This window comes from Marmota flaviventris, chromosome 19, assembly GCF_047511675.1.
Source record: "Marmota flaviventris isolate mMarFla1 chromosome 19, mMarFla1.hap1, whole genome shotgun sequence".
Taxonomy (NCBI): domain Eukaryota; kingdom Metazoa; phylum Chordata; class Mammalia; order Rodentia; family Sciuridae; genus Marmota; species Marmota flaviventris.
The window spans coordinates 22784758-22802401 of NC_092516.1; the positions used below are offsets into that span (position 1 = coordinate 22784758).

The 17644-nt window shown below is 55.0% G+C and overlaps 1 protein-coding gene and 1 long non-coding RNA gene across 3 annotated transcripts; both read right to left on the minus strand.

Annotated features, from left to right (window-relative positions):
- Positions 1–235: 235 nt before the first annotated feature.
- Gusb (glucuronidase beta) lies at positions 236–11783 on the minus strand. Of its 2 annotated transcripts, XM_027948423.2 has the most exons (12): positions 11547–11783; positions 10655–10840; positions 10147–10328; positions 9834–9976; positions 9280–9467; positions 8612–8764; positions 8251–8429; positions 8019–8165; positions 6199–6283; positions 4732–4908; positions 2501–2636; positions 236–1125 (listed from the first exon to the last, which is right to left on the minus strand). In XM_027948423.2, the coding sequence occupies exons 1-12, from the start codon at positions 11751–11753 to the stop codon at positions 956–958; spliced, it is 1953 nt and encodes a 650-aa protein (XP_027804224.1). In that variant the 5' UTR covers positions 11754–11783; the 3' UTR covers positions 236–955. The 2 variants fall into 2 exon arrangements, with proteins under 2 accessions (XP_027804224.1, XP_027804225.1); XM_027948424.2 differs by lacking the exons at positions 10147–10328; positions 11547–11783 and having other exon boundaries at positions 10655–10748.
- A 773-nt stretch (positions 11784–12556) lies between these two features.
- Positions 12557–16989, minus strand: LOC139702862 (uncharacterized). Its single transcript, XR_011705432.1, has 3 exons — positions 16164–16989; positions 14483–14596; positions 12557–13966 (listed from the first exon to the last, which is right to left on the minus strand). It is a non-coding gene; the product is annotated as an uncharacterized lncRNA (long non-coding RNA).
- Positions 16990–17644: the final 655 nt, after the last annotated feature.

Sequence of the window (17644 nt, forward strand, 5' to 3'; positions counted from 1 at the left end):
AATTTCTGACTTGGTACTTAAGCTGTTTTTAAAAAGTGGTCTGCAGATACCTGGTACAGTCAGGCTGAATTCGTTTTGCTGTCTCTTCCATGGAGCTTGGAAAACAGGCTGAAAAGGCAACTGCGAGAGAAGCGAGTCCAGCTCTGCATCCAGAACTGTGTGGCTTCACTGTCTGCCATTTGACTGACACCAAAAGGAATCATTTTCCAAACCAGGACTGATGCAAACTCAAATCTCAGGTATAACGCACTTTATTTGCCTCACTGGACCCTTGTAAGGGGAGGATGGGAAATTCCCTGAGGAAGGCCTCTGTTCTGCAGAAGGCAGGTGGAGGAGTCCGCCTGGAGTGCCATTTACAGACACAGCTGGCCCAGAGGTGTCACTGCAGACAGTGGCACTGGCTGTGAGGGAGCCTGTCTGTTGGACTGGGCTGGCCAAGGCTGGAACAAGCACTAGCAACACGTGTCCACACGTAAGCCTCTCTGATGCTCATTTGCCAGGCGACTGGAAGTGGCATGTGGGTGGGTCGATGCCAGCGCAGTGCCTCTGTACGCCCGCCAGTGCCCGTGGGCCTCCTCTCGTGGGGGTCTACTCCCCTGGGCTGTTGGGCCCACGAGCACAGGCAGCCCTGTGATGGGGACTCCGTCTGTGACGTGGGTGTTGAAGCCATGGTTCTCTACCTGTCCTGCGCAGCGAACGCCAAGGAAGAACTGACACGCAGGACACCACCTATCTTTGCAGGACAGACCCTTGTGTGAGGGGCCACTGATGCAGACTCTTCCCACTCTAGAAAAGCTTTATTTTGTCTCTGACATCATCCCCTTCTAGCAGGTCGCCAGAGTCCAAACCAGAAACTGGTGCCATCAACACGGCAAGAGGCACTTGTTCTGTGGGTGTGGAAGTCGCCCTTCCTCAGGTGCACAGTGGTGGGTGTCCTGGAGGTAGCTCTCTGGCTTTACAAAGTGAATGGGCTGTTTCCCAAGCACTGTGACTTCGCCACCGAAGGGTGGTACCTGGTTTCATTGGCAAGTTTCCAGTATCTCTCCCGCAAAAGGAAGGCTGCACTCTTGGGCTGTCGCTGTCGGGTGAAGATGCCCTTTCTATTCCCCACTGGTCTCTGCGGTGCTAAAAAACAAGGCAGAAAGCACTTGAGGTGACTGATGGGACAACCTGAGAACCAAACTGCAATCAAGCCAGCCACAAAAATTGAGTGTCCGGAGTGGCGGTTGCTTGTTCTGAAGAGTATGGAGCAACACCTTCTAGGCCAGAGCATTTAAACACCACTGCCCTCCCATATCACAGGTCTGTTGGGGGGATTTAAACATGGGTGCCCGGCAAGGCCTGGGCCTCCTGCAGAGGCAGCTCTCCCAGGGGACTGGGATGTAGAGCAACAGGACCTGCAATGTGGCTCCACCAGTGGATGAGTGCTCCAGGTGTGCACCTGGTGACCAGCTACTGGGAAGGCTGAGGGAAGAGGGCTCTGAGCTCAGGAGCCAAAGACCAGGCTAGGTAGCATAGTGAGATCCCGTCTCAAAAAAGACCATTTCCGGGGCTGGGGTTGTGGCTCAGTGGTGGAGAGCTTGCCTAGCATGCCTGAGGCACTGGGTTCAATCCCTGGTACCACATAAAAATAAATAAAGATTTTTGTGTCCACGTACAATTAAAAAATTAATTCTCCCATGATAAGCAAATACCTGGCACCGCTGACATGTCAAATGGAATCTATAAGGTGAGGGTCAAACTACCTCGCCTTGTAGGCCCATGGAAAGGTGACACAACTTGCCCAAGGTCACAGCATCCCACCACAGAAGGGCCATCCCTGTATCCAGGGCTATGGATCTTAAGCAGCTCGGTCCTTTTTCTGATTCCTCACCTCATCCTGTGTGCTTGTCTGTCCCCCTTCCTTTCAGATTTCTAGTCACACTTGGACCTACCAGAGGCCTGACTTTCCCCATTGTCGTGTCCTCTTGCTCACCCAGCCATGTGAAGGTCGAGTAAGTGAGGAAACTAGAAATCTGGAGGCATGGAAGAAAGGAAGTGCTGGCCTGGAACCTCACTGAAGCTGCTCATCCAGCCTGACTCAAGAAGGTGCAGATGGACACCCATATTCAGTACATTGGGACTTACCTGTGTTTGGCGAACCTCCTTTTTGCAAGTTGATAACATAAAACAGACTGAATTGTGTTTCTTGGACTTTGTACCCTTCTCTGAAATAATAGGTGTATCCAAAATTAGATCCAGTCCCCTGGACCCAGGCAGGGGAAGCTGGCCCTTTTTGCCTCAAGATAGGAGACTCTCTCTTAAGATGACTTGGGAGCAGGTGCTGATTGCGTTGCTGTTGCTAAGCACGGCCTTATTTTCCTAGCAAGTTCTCCGTGTAGCCCACGTGAACTAAGCCCACTCCTTTGTTCCAGCCTTTTTACAACCAGATGCCCAGAACTGAAAAGCTAACCTGAAGAAATGAGAAGTGGTACACTGCACAAGTCACAGGGCCACTTACACTGGTTAGTCATGAAATCGGCAAAGTTCCAGATGAGCTCTCCAACCACATATTCTTTGCGTTTTTGGTCCAGAACCAAATGATACTGCTCTAACAGACTTTTCTGGTACTCCTCAGTGAACATAAGAGGCGGATCCTGGGATTCAAGGCAGAGAGAGGAGTCAGAACTGGCAGAACCAAAAATGTTAGATAAAAATAAAGATCCACTTGACAGTGACCAAAATAACTGTCCCTGCAGTGGGCCATGGTGACTGCAGGACTCAGCTATGGTGTGCTGTAACCCAGAGTCGAACCCATAAGTAGTAGTTACTGTATTTATAAGCATAACTTGAGCTTTGCCTTGTCGTTTTTCCGAATCTGAAAGCCAAATGGCCCTGCAGTGAAGTCTTGGGTTTAAGCAGCCTCGTCTGAGAATTAGCGTGCCCCCAGTTCTACACACTGCAGCTCCACCTGGAGCTGTCCTGGGCAGCAGCTGCTGGAGCAGTCGTTCATTCAGCGGTTAACCTAGTGTCCACCTGTGTGACTGGCACTGGTGACAGAGCAATAAACAGGAAAGGCAAGCACGCTGCAAGGGGAACAAGCTCCAAGTCGGCACAGGGAAGGGGTATGCAGAGCAGGGCTGGGCAGTATGCAGCACGCCTGGCAGACAGGGCCAGGGGCCCTTTCCAGGCTCTCACTGAATGCTCTAGTAGGTGTTCCTATGTGTCAAGGTGCAGGACCTCGTGATGGAAAGATGTTCTTGGGGCAGGCAGTCCAAGTGTCCACCTCAAGAGCCTCCTGGGAGATGGGGTCTCTCAGGTGCTCCAGGGTGCAGCAGTCATTCAGAAGAGAAGGCCCTGCTGGGTTTGACTCTGCTCCAGCGAGAGGAGCTGAAAGAGGAGCCAAGCTATGTCCATTTCAAAGCCGAGACTTCACAAGGTCTAAACAGGTTTCAGCAACTCAGGCCCTAAGCAACTTGTGAGACCTTGTCTCAAAATTTAAAAATAAATAAATGGCTGGGCTGTGGCTCAGTGGTTAAGTGCCTCTGGGTCAATCCCTAGTATGAAAGTGGGGGAGAAAAAAATGCTGAGTCTGAGGGGAGGGCAGGGCAGGGCAAGGTGCCGGGTGCCTGCTCATGGAGGTGGAGCTGCACTGTCTAAAGCAGCGGCACAGTCACACAGCTCCCTAACCCCAAGTGAAGGCAGCCTTGCCGGTCACAGCTCATGTGTACCTGGAAGCTACTGCTGGGGCAGCACAGATGGAGACATCTCTGTTGTCACAAAGGGTCTGTCACCCCTCAACCTATTCAGACAGGAGCTGCACACCGTGCACTCTACCCTGCTCTGCTAGTCAGTGGGAGTGGCCTTCTCTGCGAGCAGGATAGCAGAGTCAACTGAGTGAACCAGAGCTCAACAGTGACAGCAGAGGACGACTGGGTGCGGATCATGGACTGGCTGTGACTCAAGAGTCCACACAGGGCCAGGCAGGTGGCCATGCCTGTAATCCCAGCTACTTGGGAGGCTGAGGCAGGCGGATCACAAGGCTCAGGCCAGCTGGGGCAGATGAACAAGGCTATAAGCAACTCAGAACCTGTTGGGTAAGTGCTGCTGGGTTCAAACCCCAGCTGGAAAAGGAAGAGGGTTTTTTTTAAAGAATCACATAAGAAAACCGCCCCACAAGGCAGAGTGGCTAATTTTTGAGGAAGTGAGTCTTCTCCCAAGACCTCGCCCACTCCTATGGGCACTGAGCACTAGTGTGCTGCCTACAGCTGGGACGGATATCATACAGCTAACCCTGCCTGGGCGGGCAAGGCGGAGCCCCTGACAGGGGCCAGCCAAGCTGACCCTGGAACTCGGATGACTGGCACTGCTGTGGGCAGCCTAGGCAGGAACAGGGGAGCCTGGGGTACAGCAAAGGGCAATCAGTGTTCCATCCCATCCCACAGGCCAGCAAGAGCCAGCGCCAGGACACCCAAGGTGGGTCAGCCAGCAAGATGACAGGCATTTGGAGGGTGGCTGTCCAGAAAGAAGGCTGCCTCTTGGGCCAAGCAAGGTAGAGGCCTGACCACTGGCAGCACCTGCCCTGCTGGGCAGGTGCTGGAGAGTTGGGAGGACCCCCCAGTCCAAACAAAGGGCGGGGAGGCTGGGAGAGGTGAGTGAAGAACTCTGCCCACCCCGTGGAGGTAAGTGAAGGACTGCAAGGGCTCTGCCCACCTCGTGGAGGTGAGTGAAGGACTGCACGGCTCTGCTCACCTCGTGGAACCCCGCGATGGTCTCTGCACCATACTCGCTCTGAATGATGGGCTTGTGGTAGGTCCTGTACCAGCCCTCAAACTGGGTGCGCAGCTGCAGCTGTATCACCTCCAAGTGCCCATAATCGTGATACCAGGAGTAGTAGCTGTTCACACAGATTACGTCCACATAGGGCGCCTGGGACAGAGTGACAAAGCCTGTTTACTAGCCAGGTTGTGTCAGAGAAGTCACCCAGGGGCTGCAGGAGATGCCCCACAGGTAGGAAAGGCGGCCACGAGTGACCAGGTGGGGCCAGGAGCATGTTGGGCAGGTGCTCTGAGCTGGCCTCAGAGGCCCAACCCTCAGCGGGGTCAAGGGCCCTAACCCAGCTGGATTCTGCTGCTGAGGTGGTGCTCCCACATCTTGCCCTGGAGGCCCACTGGATGCAGCTCTTCTCCAAGGACCTAGGGCTGTGCATGCGCTGAGGGCACACTGCGGAGCTCCCTCCCAGCTCACCATGGCGTCCCAAGGTGGCTCCTGGGCTCCCTGGGGAACTGGTGATAGGAGGAGGGGGCCACTGCACAGCGAAGGCTTCTGCACTCAGCTAGTGCACCTAACCTCACGGGGACACACCTGTCTAGTAGAAGAGGCAGTCCTTCCCGTGGGCCACAGCCCCTTCCTTCCTAGACTGCGGCAGGCGGAAGCTGGGGAGGCTGGTGCAGGCACCACCTTCTTCTGACCCAGACTCCACCAGAGGAGTCTGGCGCTCTCCCTGGAGGCTAAGCACAGGGCGCCCTGCAAAGCCTTCCCCACCACATGGCAGACCATAAAGGAAGCGCTGCTGCCCAGGCTGAAGGACGCAGCCTGTGCTGCTGTGGAGGTGGTGTTCTGGAGAGGCAGCAAGGGCCTGGGGGCTCGGGGGTTCTCCATCCCCGCCCAGGGGGCCCTTCCTACTGCTCTTACTGTCGCACCTGCTTCCACGCTCCCCCTGGTTCCTGGTGAAGAGCCTCCCCTTGTGCCATGTTTACAGCTCCCACACAAACTCAAGCCCGGAACAGTGGGCCCAGCAGCTCTGAGTGCCCATCACACAGGTCCCATCTGAAGGGAGCCACTTGGTCACTGCAGGCCCTGCGCAGCTTCTTAAGAACTCAGGTTCCCACCCTGAGATACCTGGGAACCTCAGGATCACATCTGGACTTCTGAAAAGCTTCCCACAGTGACGGGTGCACAGTCAGGAGGACTCAGCACCCTAGACCTTTGACTCGACTTCTAGAGCTTGTTAACTGGGGTGCAGAGGATGTGGAGTCCAGACTGAACACAGCACATGGCCCTTTGCCCAGCCTCTTTGGATTTAGAAGCCACGCTGGTTGGCCAGGAAGCGCTCTTTGACTATCTGTGGAAATGGCGGGATGCTAACAGAGCCTCGCAGCAACAGGTGTTGGCAAACACCAAGACAGAGGACAGGGGCGAGGAAGGTGTGCAGCTCACCCCCAGGTCCCCTTCGAAGTTGGAGTTGGTCACGAAGGTCACAGGCCGGGTAGGATCCAAGGCTTTGGTGTGAGCAATCACTGTTCTGAGCAAGGAGGACAGAGGACAGGCTGTGAGCCTGGGAAGGGCCCTCAGTCACCTCTCCCTCCGCCCCACCTGCCCAGGTACCCCGAGGCCACCACTCCCCTTCCCCAGAAGTGAGCAGGTGTCAGCAGGCCCAGCACTGCCCCTGGGCTGGGTAGCATTGTGAACCTGAGAAGCTCTTGGTTGTAGGAAGGGAGTGTCAGGATGGGATATTTGTCCATACAACAGTCAGGGCGCTGCCCTGTGCCTGTGCTCAGCAAGGCTCACAGGCTAAGTACAGAGGTCCTAGGAGCAGAGTCAGGCACAGGCAAAGGGACAAGCTAAAAGGGCAAGTGACAGCAAGGGTCACGAAAGGGCGGCACATGGGGGACCTCGTCTGGTCTAGAGAATCAGGGGCAGCCTCCCTGGAGAAATGGCACAGTGTGGCGTCAGGCTGACCAGGCAGAATGGAGAAGAGGCTCCTGGTAGAGGGACCGGAGCAGGCTGCCCTGTCCCTGGCCATGCCTGCTTTCCTCCTTCCTTACATCCTCTTCCGTTACACCCCCCTTCCCCTCTGAAAGCTGTGGTTTCCACAGGGACACCTTAGACCCACACGTGGGAACAGCCTGCAAGCCCGGCTGGGCCTCCATCCCTGTGTCCAGGAGCCAGCCTCCCCTCCTCCCTGCCAGCCGGGCCGGGTTGGGCTCAAAGCACTCCTGGGCTGGGTGCATTCGCCTTGGGGAGTTTCTGTGGCCTGGCACCTCTACAGCAAGGGGTAGCCTGCCACAAGTGACAGCCCTGGGACTAAGAAAGGAGGAATGCTCCCAGGCAGCAGCCACAGCAAGTCCTCTACTTCAGGGAAACTGCTCCAAAGGTGCCACAGTCCTCTGCAGTGACTTGGGGATCGGGCGGGAGCTACGGGCATCTGGTGAAAGGGAGCATGAATTTAGATGACCTGAACCTGTAACTTTAGCCTGTTACATACGCACACCATTGAAAAACCTGTTTCATTGTGTGCCTACAGTTGGGCACAGTGGCGCACACCTGTAATCCCAGCTATGCAGGAGGCTGAGGCCAAAGGATTGAAAGTGCAAAGCCAGCCTCAGCAAATTGTTGAGGCCTTAAGCAACTTAGTGAGACTCTGTCTTAAAATAAAATGTAAAATCAGACTGGGGATGTGGCTCAGTGGTTGAACACCCCAAGATTCAATCCCCAGTACCCAAAACAAAATAATCAAAACATTGTGTGCCAAGATTAATTGGCTCTATTACGTCCAACTCCACTTTACAGTTGAAACCAGAGCAGCAAAGAGTGTTTTTATGCCTGGGGTTGGTTGGTTTGGGGAGTTTTTGGTGTGGGCTTTTTGCTTGTTTGTTTTTTAGTTTGGGCAATTGAACCTAGGGGTGCTCTACCTTCGAGGTACACCCCCAGCCTTTTTTTTTTTTTCCTAATTTTTTATTTTGAGGCAGGGCCTCCCTAAGTAGCCAAAACTGGCCTCTAACTCACCATCTTCCTGACTCAGTCTCCCAAGCTGCTGGGATTGCAGGAGCTGTACCACTCAGCTTTCAAGTACTATTTTATAGGTGACTCATTTTGTCACCAGCCATGTCTTTAATTTAAAATTACAGATACCAACAACACTTCAGGGGTGAATGGGAGATACAGGGTCTCTCCAGGTTGAAAACTTCGACTGGTGTGTTGGAGCCCAGAGTTGACCCAGCCCAGCCAGGCTCCGCTGAGGCGGAGGCAGCACTTACTTCAAGTAGTAGCCCGCGGGCTTCAGGGAGGAGGTGGGCTCGTTGGCCACAGACCACATCACGACGGCCGGGTGGTTCTTGTCCCTGCGCACCAGCTCCTCCATCACCTGCAGGTGGTGCTGCAAGGACGCGTTGCCGTAGCTCTGGCTGCAGAGCAGAAGAGGGCGTTGGCAAGGCCGGCCGCGGGGACAGGCTGCGGGGCGGGCATGCAGGGCTGGAGGGCCACACTCACGGCAGCACGATGCCCACGCCCGGACACTCATCGATGACCACGATCCCGTAGCGGTCACAGAGCTGCATCACCTCCTCGGCGTAAGGGTAGTGGCTGGTGCGGAAGGCGTTGGCGCCCAGCCAGCGCAGCAAGTTGAAGTCCTTCATCAGCAGGGCCCAGTCGAAGCCCTTCCCCCGGACCTGGGCGCCCCCACAGAGCAGAATGACACCCGCAGCCAGGGCTGGCCCGCCACAGCCAGAACTGCGACCGGACCCCAGCCGGGCGCAGGTGAGCTGCCCTCCAGGACCTCAGGCCACTTGGGCGGGTGGGAGGAGGGGATGGTGACAGAAACAGCCCCCCAGGGCACAGGGCCGCAACTCACGTCTGAATCCTCGTGTTTGTTGACCCCGTGGAAATAGAAGGGTTTCCCATTAATGAGGAACTGGCTCTCTGTGACTGCCACGGTGCGAATCCCGACGGGGAGGGTATAGAAATCGGCCACTGGCCCGGCCTCGGTCTGCGCGGTCATGCGCACCTGTGGGGGCCAAGCAACCACAGCGCAGGGTGAGCGCACAGGCCGAGCCCACCGGCCCCGACAGGAAGGCCCCCTTTTTCGTGGTACTGGGGGCTGAGGGCAGGCACTCTGCCACTGAGCTACATCCCCAGTCCCTTTTACTATTTGAGATGGGATCTCGCCAAATTTCTGAGGTTGGCCTCAAACTCCTGCCTCAGCCTCCTGAATAGCTGGGACTGCAGGCCTGAGCCACTGCACCCAATTGGGAAGGTCCCTGGTACACCACAAGCCCCACCTTTGGGCCTGCAAGCAGAAACATCCCCTAAAAGTAAGAGGTTCTGCTTTTTGCAAAGAAGAATCACCCCAGCCCTTCCCCTTGGGCCTGCTCTTCAAAGCTGGGCCTCCCCACCAAGGGATGAAAAAAGAAAGCCCAAGGGACCAAGCCAGCCCGCCCACCTGTCCTAGGCCTGCTGAAGCCAGGGCTACCAGATGGGGGCAAAAGGCCTCCTTCAGCACCAATCCTAAACCACCCTTACCTCCAGTGAGTACAGGTAGGCAGGGTGCTCATGCATCAGGTATGGCCACCAGAGATGGGCTGCAGGCACCTGCAGCTGGCCCTGGCCCCCTGCGCCATCAGCTACCACTCTGCCGTCTACATCCAGAAGACGCACGTCCAGCTGCACATGTTCACTGCCCTGGGTGAAGATCTGGTAATTCACCAGCCCTGCAGGGAACAAGAGATCAGGCCAGGGAGGGTAGGCTAATCACACACCCTGCAGCCACCACCTGGCCGGCAGAGGGGGGGGGCCAGAGATTCTCAATAGAGCTCAGTGTGCGCGAGAGGAGAGGGGGACACAGGACCCTCATCCTGAGCTACGCCATTTTAGGCAGGACCCCACCTCTCCCTGAGCCTCCTGTCCTCAAAGTGAGGTCAACCAGGTGATTTTTCAAGGCCTTGATGGTTCCCATTTCAGCTTCTGAGTAGATTGGAGCTTGTGGGGGTCGAGAGCCCTTTTCCTAGGATCTTTCCAAACAGTGAATAAAGCCTCTCTAGGCCCAGCTGAGGGCAGAGGCTGCCACGAGCCCTCACCAGTGTCTTGGTCCACTCCAGTGGTGACCGTGATGTCGTCGATGTAGGTGGTAGGCGTCGTGTAGAGAGTCACAGACCGATGCAGTCCCGCATAGTTGAAGAAGTCAAAGTTTATGTCCTGGACAAAGTAGCCCTTAGGATACCTAGGTGGGGGACAGTGATCATGTGTCCTTGCTCTGGATCCTCTGACCTCAACTCACATCTCCCTGGCCTCCCCAGATCTAAGGCCTTAATTCTGCAAAAGCCACCCTGTTCCCAGCAGGAAGACCTCTGGGCAGGTGGGAGGGGGACCAGGGGACAGGCTGCTGCTCACTTGGAGGTATCGGTCTTGTAGAGGATGGTCCCTGGCGGCAGGGTGTGGGGGGTGAGTGTGTTGTTGATGGCGATGGTAATGCGGCAAGAGGACAGGGGCCCACTCTGCACCAGCTTGCTGATGTCAGCCTCGAAGGGGAGGTGGCCCCCCTCATGCTCTGCCACATGGACCCCGTTCACCCACTGCAGACACAAGGAGGGCCACCAGGCCAGAGCTTAAAGAGGGGTCCCTGCAGTCTCAGGTTCTCCCTCACATAAGGACCCACATGTAGGGGCCAAGGGGCCTGCCAGTAGCCCCCTGCCACACCAGCCTGGTGGGAGGAGGGGAGAGCCAAAGGAGATTAGGCAATGTGTCCCACCTGCAGCTCAGACCCCATACTGGGGCATGAATGTCCCCCTACTGTTCCACCCAGACGGTGGGCTATCAGGTGACAGTTGGGAGCCAGGCAACCCCAGGCATGCTCAGCAGCATGACTGCCCACCCCCTGCCTGCTGCCCCCTGCACTGACCACAATGGCATAGTAGTGGGCGCTGGCAATCCTCAGCACCACTCTTGTGCCCAGGTCTTGGGTCCACCGCTGAGGCAGGACTGCCTCCCGTTCGTACCACACCCAGCCAACAAAGCTCCGAAGCTGTGCATCTTGGCCCACATCGTTGAAGCTGGAGGGGACTGGCATGTCCAGGGTGGGCCCCGACTGGGAGAGAAGAGTCAGGTCAGATCCAGTCCCCTAGGCCCTAGGCCCACCGTCCTGCACTGCCACACTCCCCAACACCTGGCACAGCTCTGACACACAAAAGGGACTATGAACAGATGGATCACTTGCTGGCCTCAGCAATGCCAGTATGGTTTGTGGGGAGACCGTGGTGGTCAGAAGAGCTTCCTCAGGGCAGAGAGCACCAGGGCCAAGATCTCCATGGATCAGGGTGAGCCAGGGGTTAGCTCGGCCAGGGGCAGGAAGGGCCACCCCCTGACTCAGAGGCAGATGACCGGCTGACAAGAGAGGAAGGCTGGCAGGGCCGGGCCCCTGGGCTGAGGAAGCCCGGGTCGGTAATGCTGGCGGCAGGCCGGCTCCTCACTTCCTCCTCTGCTGAGCAAAGTGGGAAAGGGAGAGGAAGGCGCGGGCGCACCCGCACGCGGCCGGGGAGCTGGGCAGGAGTCCTGGTGGGGGGGGGGGGGCAGCACCCGTACTCTCCCTGAGCGCTGGACGCCACGGTCCCTCTTGCCTGGGCCAAGGTGGCCCCAGAAGTCCAGGCTGGCCCCTGCGGTGCCCCGCTGCGCTCTGAGCCGCGGACACCGCTCGGCAACGCCCGCCGCTGGGGCGAGCCCGCCCGCCCTGCGCCGCCGCGGCCCCCTGCCCGCAGACCCCGCGCCCGGCCGCGGCCCCGCCGTGCAGCGCGCACCTCGCGCAGCGGCCGCCGGTACCACTGCTGCTGAAAGCCCAGGCGCCGGCCGTCGGAGAGGTCGGCGCGGAAGCTCCAGAGCCCGTCCAGGTCCTTGCGCTCGCGCGACGGGCTCTCGCGCGGGTATAGCATCCCGCCCCGCAGCGCCAGCGCGCAGCCCCAGAGCAGCGGGCCCAGCGCCCAAGCGCCCGCCACCCTCCGGCCCATGGCTCCGCGGCGCCCGCCGTCTGCCAGACCAGGGCGTCACGTGGCCCCGCGAGGCCGCCCGCGCGTGCGGGTCCGGGGCGCGCGCCCGGGGCGGAGGCAGCTCCCCGGCGCCCCCCGCGGAAGGCTGGGTGCCTGCAAGGACGCTGCCCAATCCCAGGCTTGTGTCTGCGAGGTCACCGCCCTCCTCGGAGCAGGGACCCTAGGCAAGGTCACTGCCCAACTCCTGGGCCGGGACCCAACGCGGGGTCCTGGCCCAACCTGGGGCCGAATCCAGCAGGCGGGAGATCATTGCCGCCCCCCCGGGGCCTGGACCCAGCCGGCCCAATTGCACAAGGTTTCCGTGTGTTTGTTCTGACTTCAGGTCACCACAGCAGCCTTCTGATGCTGGACTTTGATGCTGAAAGTGCAGTTCCCAGGAGAGTGAAAATGTAGAAGCCGACAAAGGATGAACAGTCCCCGAATGCTTGCAATGTGAAATAAGCGGAATATGAGGCAAAATAAATACAGTTTTCTGGGGATAAACCCAGGGCGTCTGGCATGCCAAGCAAGTGTTCAACCACTAAGCCGAAATAGGGTAGAAGAAACAGGACAGGTAGAAAGAACCCAAAGGGAAGGAAAGAGGGACTGTGGCTTTCAATCCAAAAACCCGTGAACTCCCCAACCTTCACCTCCAGGCCTGTCTTTTTCCAGGCCTGAGTTCTTACAGAGTGCTGTCAGTCCAATTAATAGGTACTTACTTACTAAATTTGTTTTCAGAATGTTCTTTTATTTATGTGTTGGATATGGAAAATGACAAAATCCAACCAGTATGGCCCAGGGACAGGGAATGAGACAGAAGGCAATACATTGATTCTTTCCTAGTACAATCTTCCCCAGTGACAAGACAGGTCCCCAGGAGGAGATATCCATCGAGTCTGAAATGACAGTCTCTGGGAAGAGGCCAAAGCATTGATCCTTCCCTAGACAAATCCTTTCCCAGATACCGACCACTGACCCCAGACCCTCCATCTGGCTCAGTAAAGATAAATCCCAGATACTGAAGCAGGACTCCAAGATGGCAGAGGCAGGGTACAAGCTGGAGGTGAGTCATGTCCCTGTTTACAAGTCCTATGGCTGTGACACTTCCTGCCACAGGTTGGGTATTCAGAAACCGACACTTGTAATCAGGCATCACAAGGTAACCAGTGGGAGCAGATGGGATAAGGTCTTCAATTCTGTCCTCACAGGGAAAAGAGCATATAAGACCAGGGTTTCTGGACCTGGGGCCATGAGCCCCTGTGGGCCGCTGTACCTGCCTTATGGAGTGCTACTTCCGCCTTCCCCTCCATGAAGTGTACTTGGCTTATTCCTTCTGTGTGTCTTGCTCAATTCTTTTTTCACATCCCCAAGAACCTGGACCCCAAGTGGACACCCAGACATAACAACGCCACTCCACTCGTCTCTCCAATGGCCTTCCCATGCCCTCTGTGAAATTTCCCCAGATCAGTGAGCCTATTTTGCAATTCTGTGATTCTTAAAATTCAAATCCATGAATGGGGTTGTGGCTCAGTGGTAGAGTGCTCACCTGGCACATGCAAGGCCCTGGGTTCCATCCTCAGCACCACATAAAAATGAATAAACAAAATAAAACTATTGTGTACAACTAAAAAATAAACATTTTTTAAAAATTCAAATCCATTCTTTCTTTCTCCATTTTTCATTTTTATTTTTTAAATTTTTTTAGTTGTTGAAAGACCTTTGTTTTATTTATTTATTTTTATGTGGTGCTGAGAATCAAACCCAGTGCCTCACACATGCCAGGCAAGTGTGCTACTGTAGAGCCACAGCCACAGCCTAATTTTTTTTTTTTTTATTGGTTCCTCTACCCATTTTTAAAATTGAATTATAATTGCTAACCAGGCTAGTGCTGTTCACCAAGTATTTACTTTCTTCCCATTTAGGCCCAAGGTAGTATTGCATGCTTTCGCTTTTTGATATCAGGGTGGCCGTATGACCATTTTGACCAATGATACGTAAATAGCAGAAAGTCCTAAGAGGAGCCCTGGCTCTGGCATCCCTTTCTCCTGTCTAGTGATCCTGGAAGCACCTGTTGAAACCCAGCCTCCCAGGGCTGGGGATGTGGCTCAAGCGGTAGCGCGCTCGCCTGGCATGCTTGCGGCCCAGGTTCGATCCTCAGCACCACATACAAACAAAGATGTTGTGTCCGCCAAAAACTAAAATATAAATATTGAAATTCTAAAAAAAAAAAAAAGAAAGAAAGAAAGAAAAAAGAAACCCAGCCTCCCTGGGGTCCCTTCCAGCCAGCGCACTGAACCCGCAGTAGAGAGGAGGGAGTTGTAACCCAGCACACCAGACCCCTGCCGCAGCCTCACTAGGAGGTTACTGTTGTTACTCCCACTCTCCAAGCATGCTAACCCAGACCCAGGTGGCCTGTAAATTGGCTGACACCACAGAGCTGGTGAGGAGCTCAAAATCCATGGTGCCCCTCCAACATTCTCAGACCCGTGTTTGCAAAGGGAACCAACAGAGTTGTGGGCTTTAACTCACAATCATACGTGCATAGGGGAAAGGAACTGCCAATTTTCATCCTCTGGGTGGACAGTGGTTTTTTGTTTGTTTGTTTTACTTATTATTATTATTATTTTCATACAAGGGATTGAACGTAGGGAAGCTCTATGTTGTGTTACACCCTCAACCCTTTTTAATTTTTTTTTTTAAACAGGGCTCACCAAATTGGGGCAGCTCTTCTCAAACTTGAAATCCTCCTGCTTCAGCTTCCCAAATTGCTGTGTTTGCCGTAGGCTGGTGCAGGATGATGTCAATTGGTATTTTAACATTGATACCTGGACAATAATTATCGAGTACAACAAGCAATTAGAATAACAGAAACTTTAGATATTAAAGGTTATTTTTACAAGATCTAAGAATAACTTCTAAAGTCTGTCTTAAAAGATCTTCTCCTCTTTGTAGAAATACTCCCAAGGGCTTTTTATTGTTTAAGATAAATTTGATGGAGGTCTAGTTTACATATGTAAAATGCACTCATCCTAAGGTACCAAGGGGACTTGGTAAATGTGCACACCTGAGCACCCACCGTCCACTCCAGGCTCACAGTCCAGTTCTCTCCTGGCACTTCCCAGTCCATTTGCCTCCCACTGTTGACCTGGGCAACCACTGACTCCTTCTTATCACTGTTGATTCCGCTCTTCTGGAGCCTTACATGATAAATCCTGGGTGTCTAGCTCTTTCATGCAGCACACATTTTAGATCCACTGCAAAATGGTATGTGTCAGTCTCCTATTTCCACAGATCCCAGAAGGAGACTCCATTCTGGACAGGACATTCATGAATGCTTCAATTCCACAACTTAGCCTGCCTGGGGAGGCAGGAGGCTGGAAAGTTCAAGGCCAGCCTCAGCAACCTAGCAAGGCCCTGTCGCAAAATTTAAAGATAAATAAAAAGACTTGCAGGTTTATGAATACAGAAGGGAGAACACTGGGCCGGACTGGGGAGGTCGGGCCCCTGGCAGCCAAAACCCCAGGGCCATGAGCCCGCAGCGGGCTGAATTGCTCCTCAGGCAGCAGCAGGGAGGAGCACCAGCTGCAGCCCATACGGGGATCCCTGGCCCTGCAGGGTGGGTACATTGGTCTTTGCCGGTCTAGGCCTGAGGCTCTCGGGTCCACTGTGGTACTGGCCAGTGGCTCAGGGGTGGAGCATTCTTGCGAAAGTCCGCACTTTGCTCAGATGAGATTTTGAGCCCATCATACTGCTCCCCTTGGCAGCCACTGGAAAGGAGATGTGTCCTCTCTGTCTTCCTGAAATTCCTGCCCTGAAGCGCCTGCGACAAGACTGGACTCCTCCTGTCGGCCTGCCCTGCAGCTGTCCTCAGGGAGCTAAGAGCAAGACTAGAGTCCTGGCGGCTCTGCCTCCATTTTGCATCCGGCTCTTGGGCTCTGGGTCCCCTTGGATTCCAGAGAGCCCCCCAACTTGGGCAGCAGCAGCAGCTTCTAGTCCTGGACAGGCTCTGCCTGGGTGCTCAGATGGGATTAGATCTGTGGTGGGCAGCAGTGAGAGTCCTCCAGCTGAGCAAACCCCACCCTAGCCCCATCCCCTCTCTAAAACCTCAGAGTCCCCCCAACCCCCCTGGTCTTCAGTCAGGGCAACGGCACTGACTGAAGTTCCTTTAGGCTTCACCAGGACCCTCTGTTTGGTTTTGGGGGTGATGGTCAGACCTGATTTGTTGGGTCCCCTGGCCAGGCCTCTGGCCTAGGACTCCGGTAATACTCACTGTCTGATTTTTGCTAGCAGCTAGACAACTGAACACAGGGCTGAGGAGCTCCAGACCTACCCCCAGGTAGGAGAAAGGCAAAGGGAATTTTAAGGATGAGGGTACGAGGATAAGGCTCTTACCTGACTTGGGGTGCGTGACTTAGCAACTGCTAAGTCACCTTCCTGATGCACAGCGCCTTCAGGTTGACCTGTCTGGGCATGTTTCTGAGGTCCTGCTAATATCCAGTCCCCCACACCCGCTTCCTGCCACAGAAGCCAGGCATGACCATGTCAGGCTTTATCCAGATCTCTGCATGTGGCTTCACGGGGCTGTAGATCACCCTGTTCACCACAGAGAAAGTTCCATTGTGTGAGTGTAGCACAATTTATTTCACCCTTTCCCTGCTGACCTTTTAGGTTGTCTGCAGTTGGCACTTGTGTGATCAAAGCTGAGATGTACATTCCTGTCCAGCTCATGAGTGAGATTTCTCCAGCGATGTCCTTGGAATGGAGCTAGGGTCCCAGGGGTGCATGCCCCTTCACTGCCGTTGCTGAGAGCACTCTCAGTTAGCCTTTCATTGCTGTGACCAAAATATTTGGCAAGAACAACTTAGAGGAGGAAAGATTTATTTTGGCTCACGGTTTCAGAGGTTCAGTCCATGGTTGGTGGACTCCCCTGCAGAACATGGCAGAGGACATGGTGGGGCAGGCTGCTTGCTCAGGAAGGCCAGGCAGCAGAGAGAGAGATGGGAAGGACCTGGGTAGGACAGGGTTCCCAAGACCACATCCCTGTGACACACCCATCCACCTAGTGCCACCAGCGGTCCACCCATTCAGATTAGGAATGCGTCAGATGGGCTGATCCACTGAGGATGTCCAGCCTCCCCTTCTCCAAGCATGGCTGCCCCACTATCACGGCAGCTTCTGGGGCTCCAGATGCAAGCCACGGCGCTCTCTGTGGGGCCTTGTGCAGGAAGCCCTTCACTTCCAACCACCCTACAGAGAGGACATGTCTCCCTGGTGCCCCCTGGGCACAGCGCAGGCCCCAGCAACTCCTCTCCCACTGCTGCTGGCTTCTGCGCCACAGAGATTTCACTTACTTATCATGGCTAGACCCTCTTGGTCGTTTTCTTTTGAGTTTTATTTGTCATTATTATATATTTGAAACATAGACTCACCATACTTATTGATTTTTTTTTTTTTTGGTACCAGAGATTGAAACCAGGGGCACTTAACCACTGAACCACATCCCCAGCCCTTTTTATATTCTATTTCTGAACAGGGTCTTGCTAAAGTTGCTGAGGCTGACTTTGAACTTGTGATCCTCCTGCCTCAGCCTCCCAAGCCTCTGGGATTACAGGCGTGGCCACTGTGAAAAGCCCTTTTTGACTTTGAGTCTGTCTTAAACGCCTTTTCTGTGCACCCACCTTACCTCTCTGGCCACTGGTCATACTTCTTCTTGGTCCCAGAAATAGCTGCCCAGGTGGTCTCTGAAGCCCTGAATTCTTTCCCCCTCTCCTGGTCATCCTTCCTAGTGAGGCTCAGAGGCCAGCTCTTCTGTCCTCTCCCCCCCCCCCCATAGAGGGAGCCTCCCTTTGGGCAGCCCATTGCACTGGGAGCCT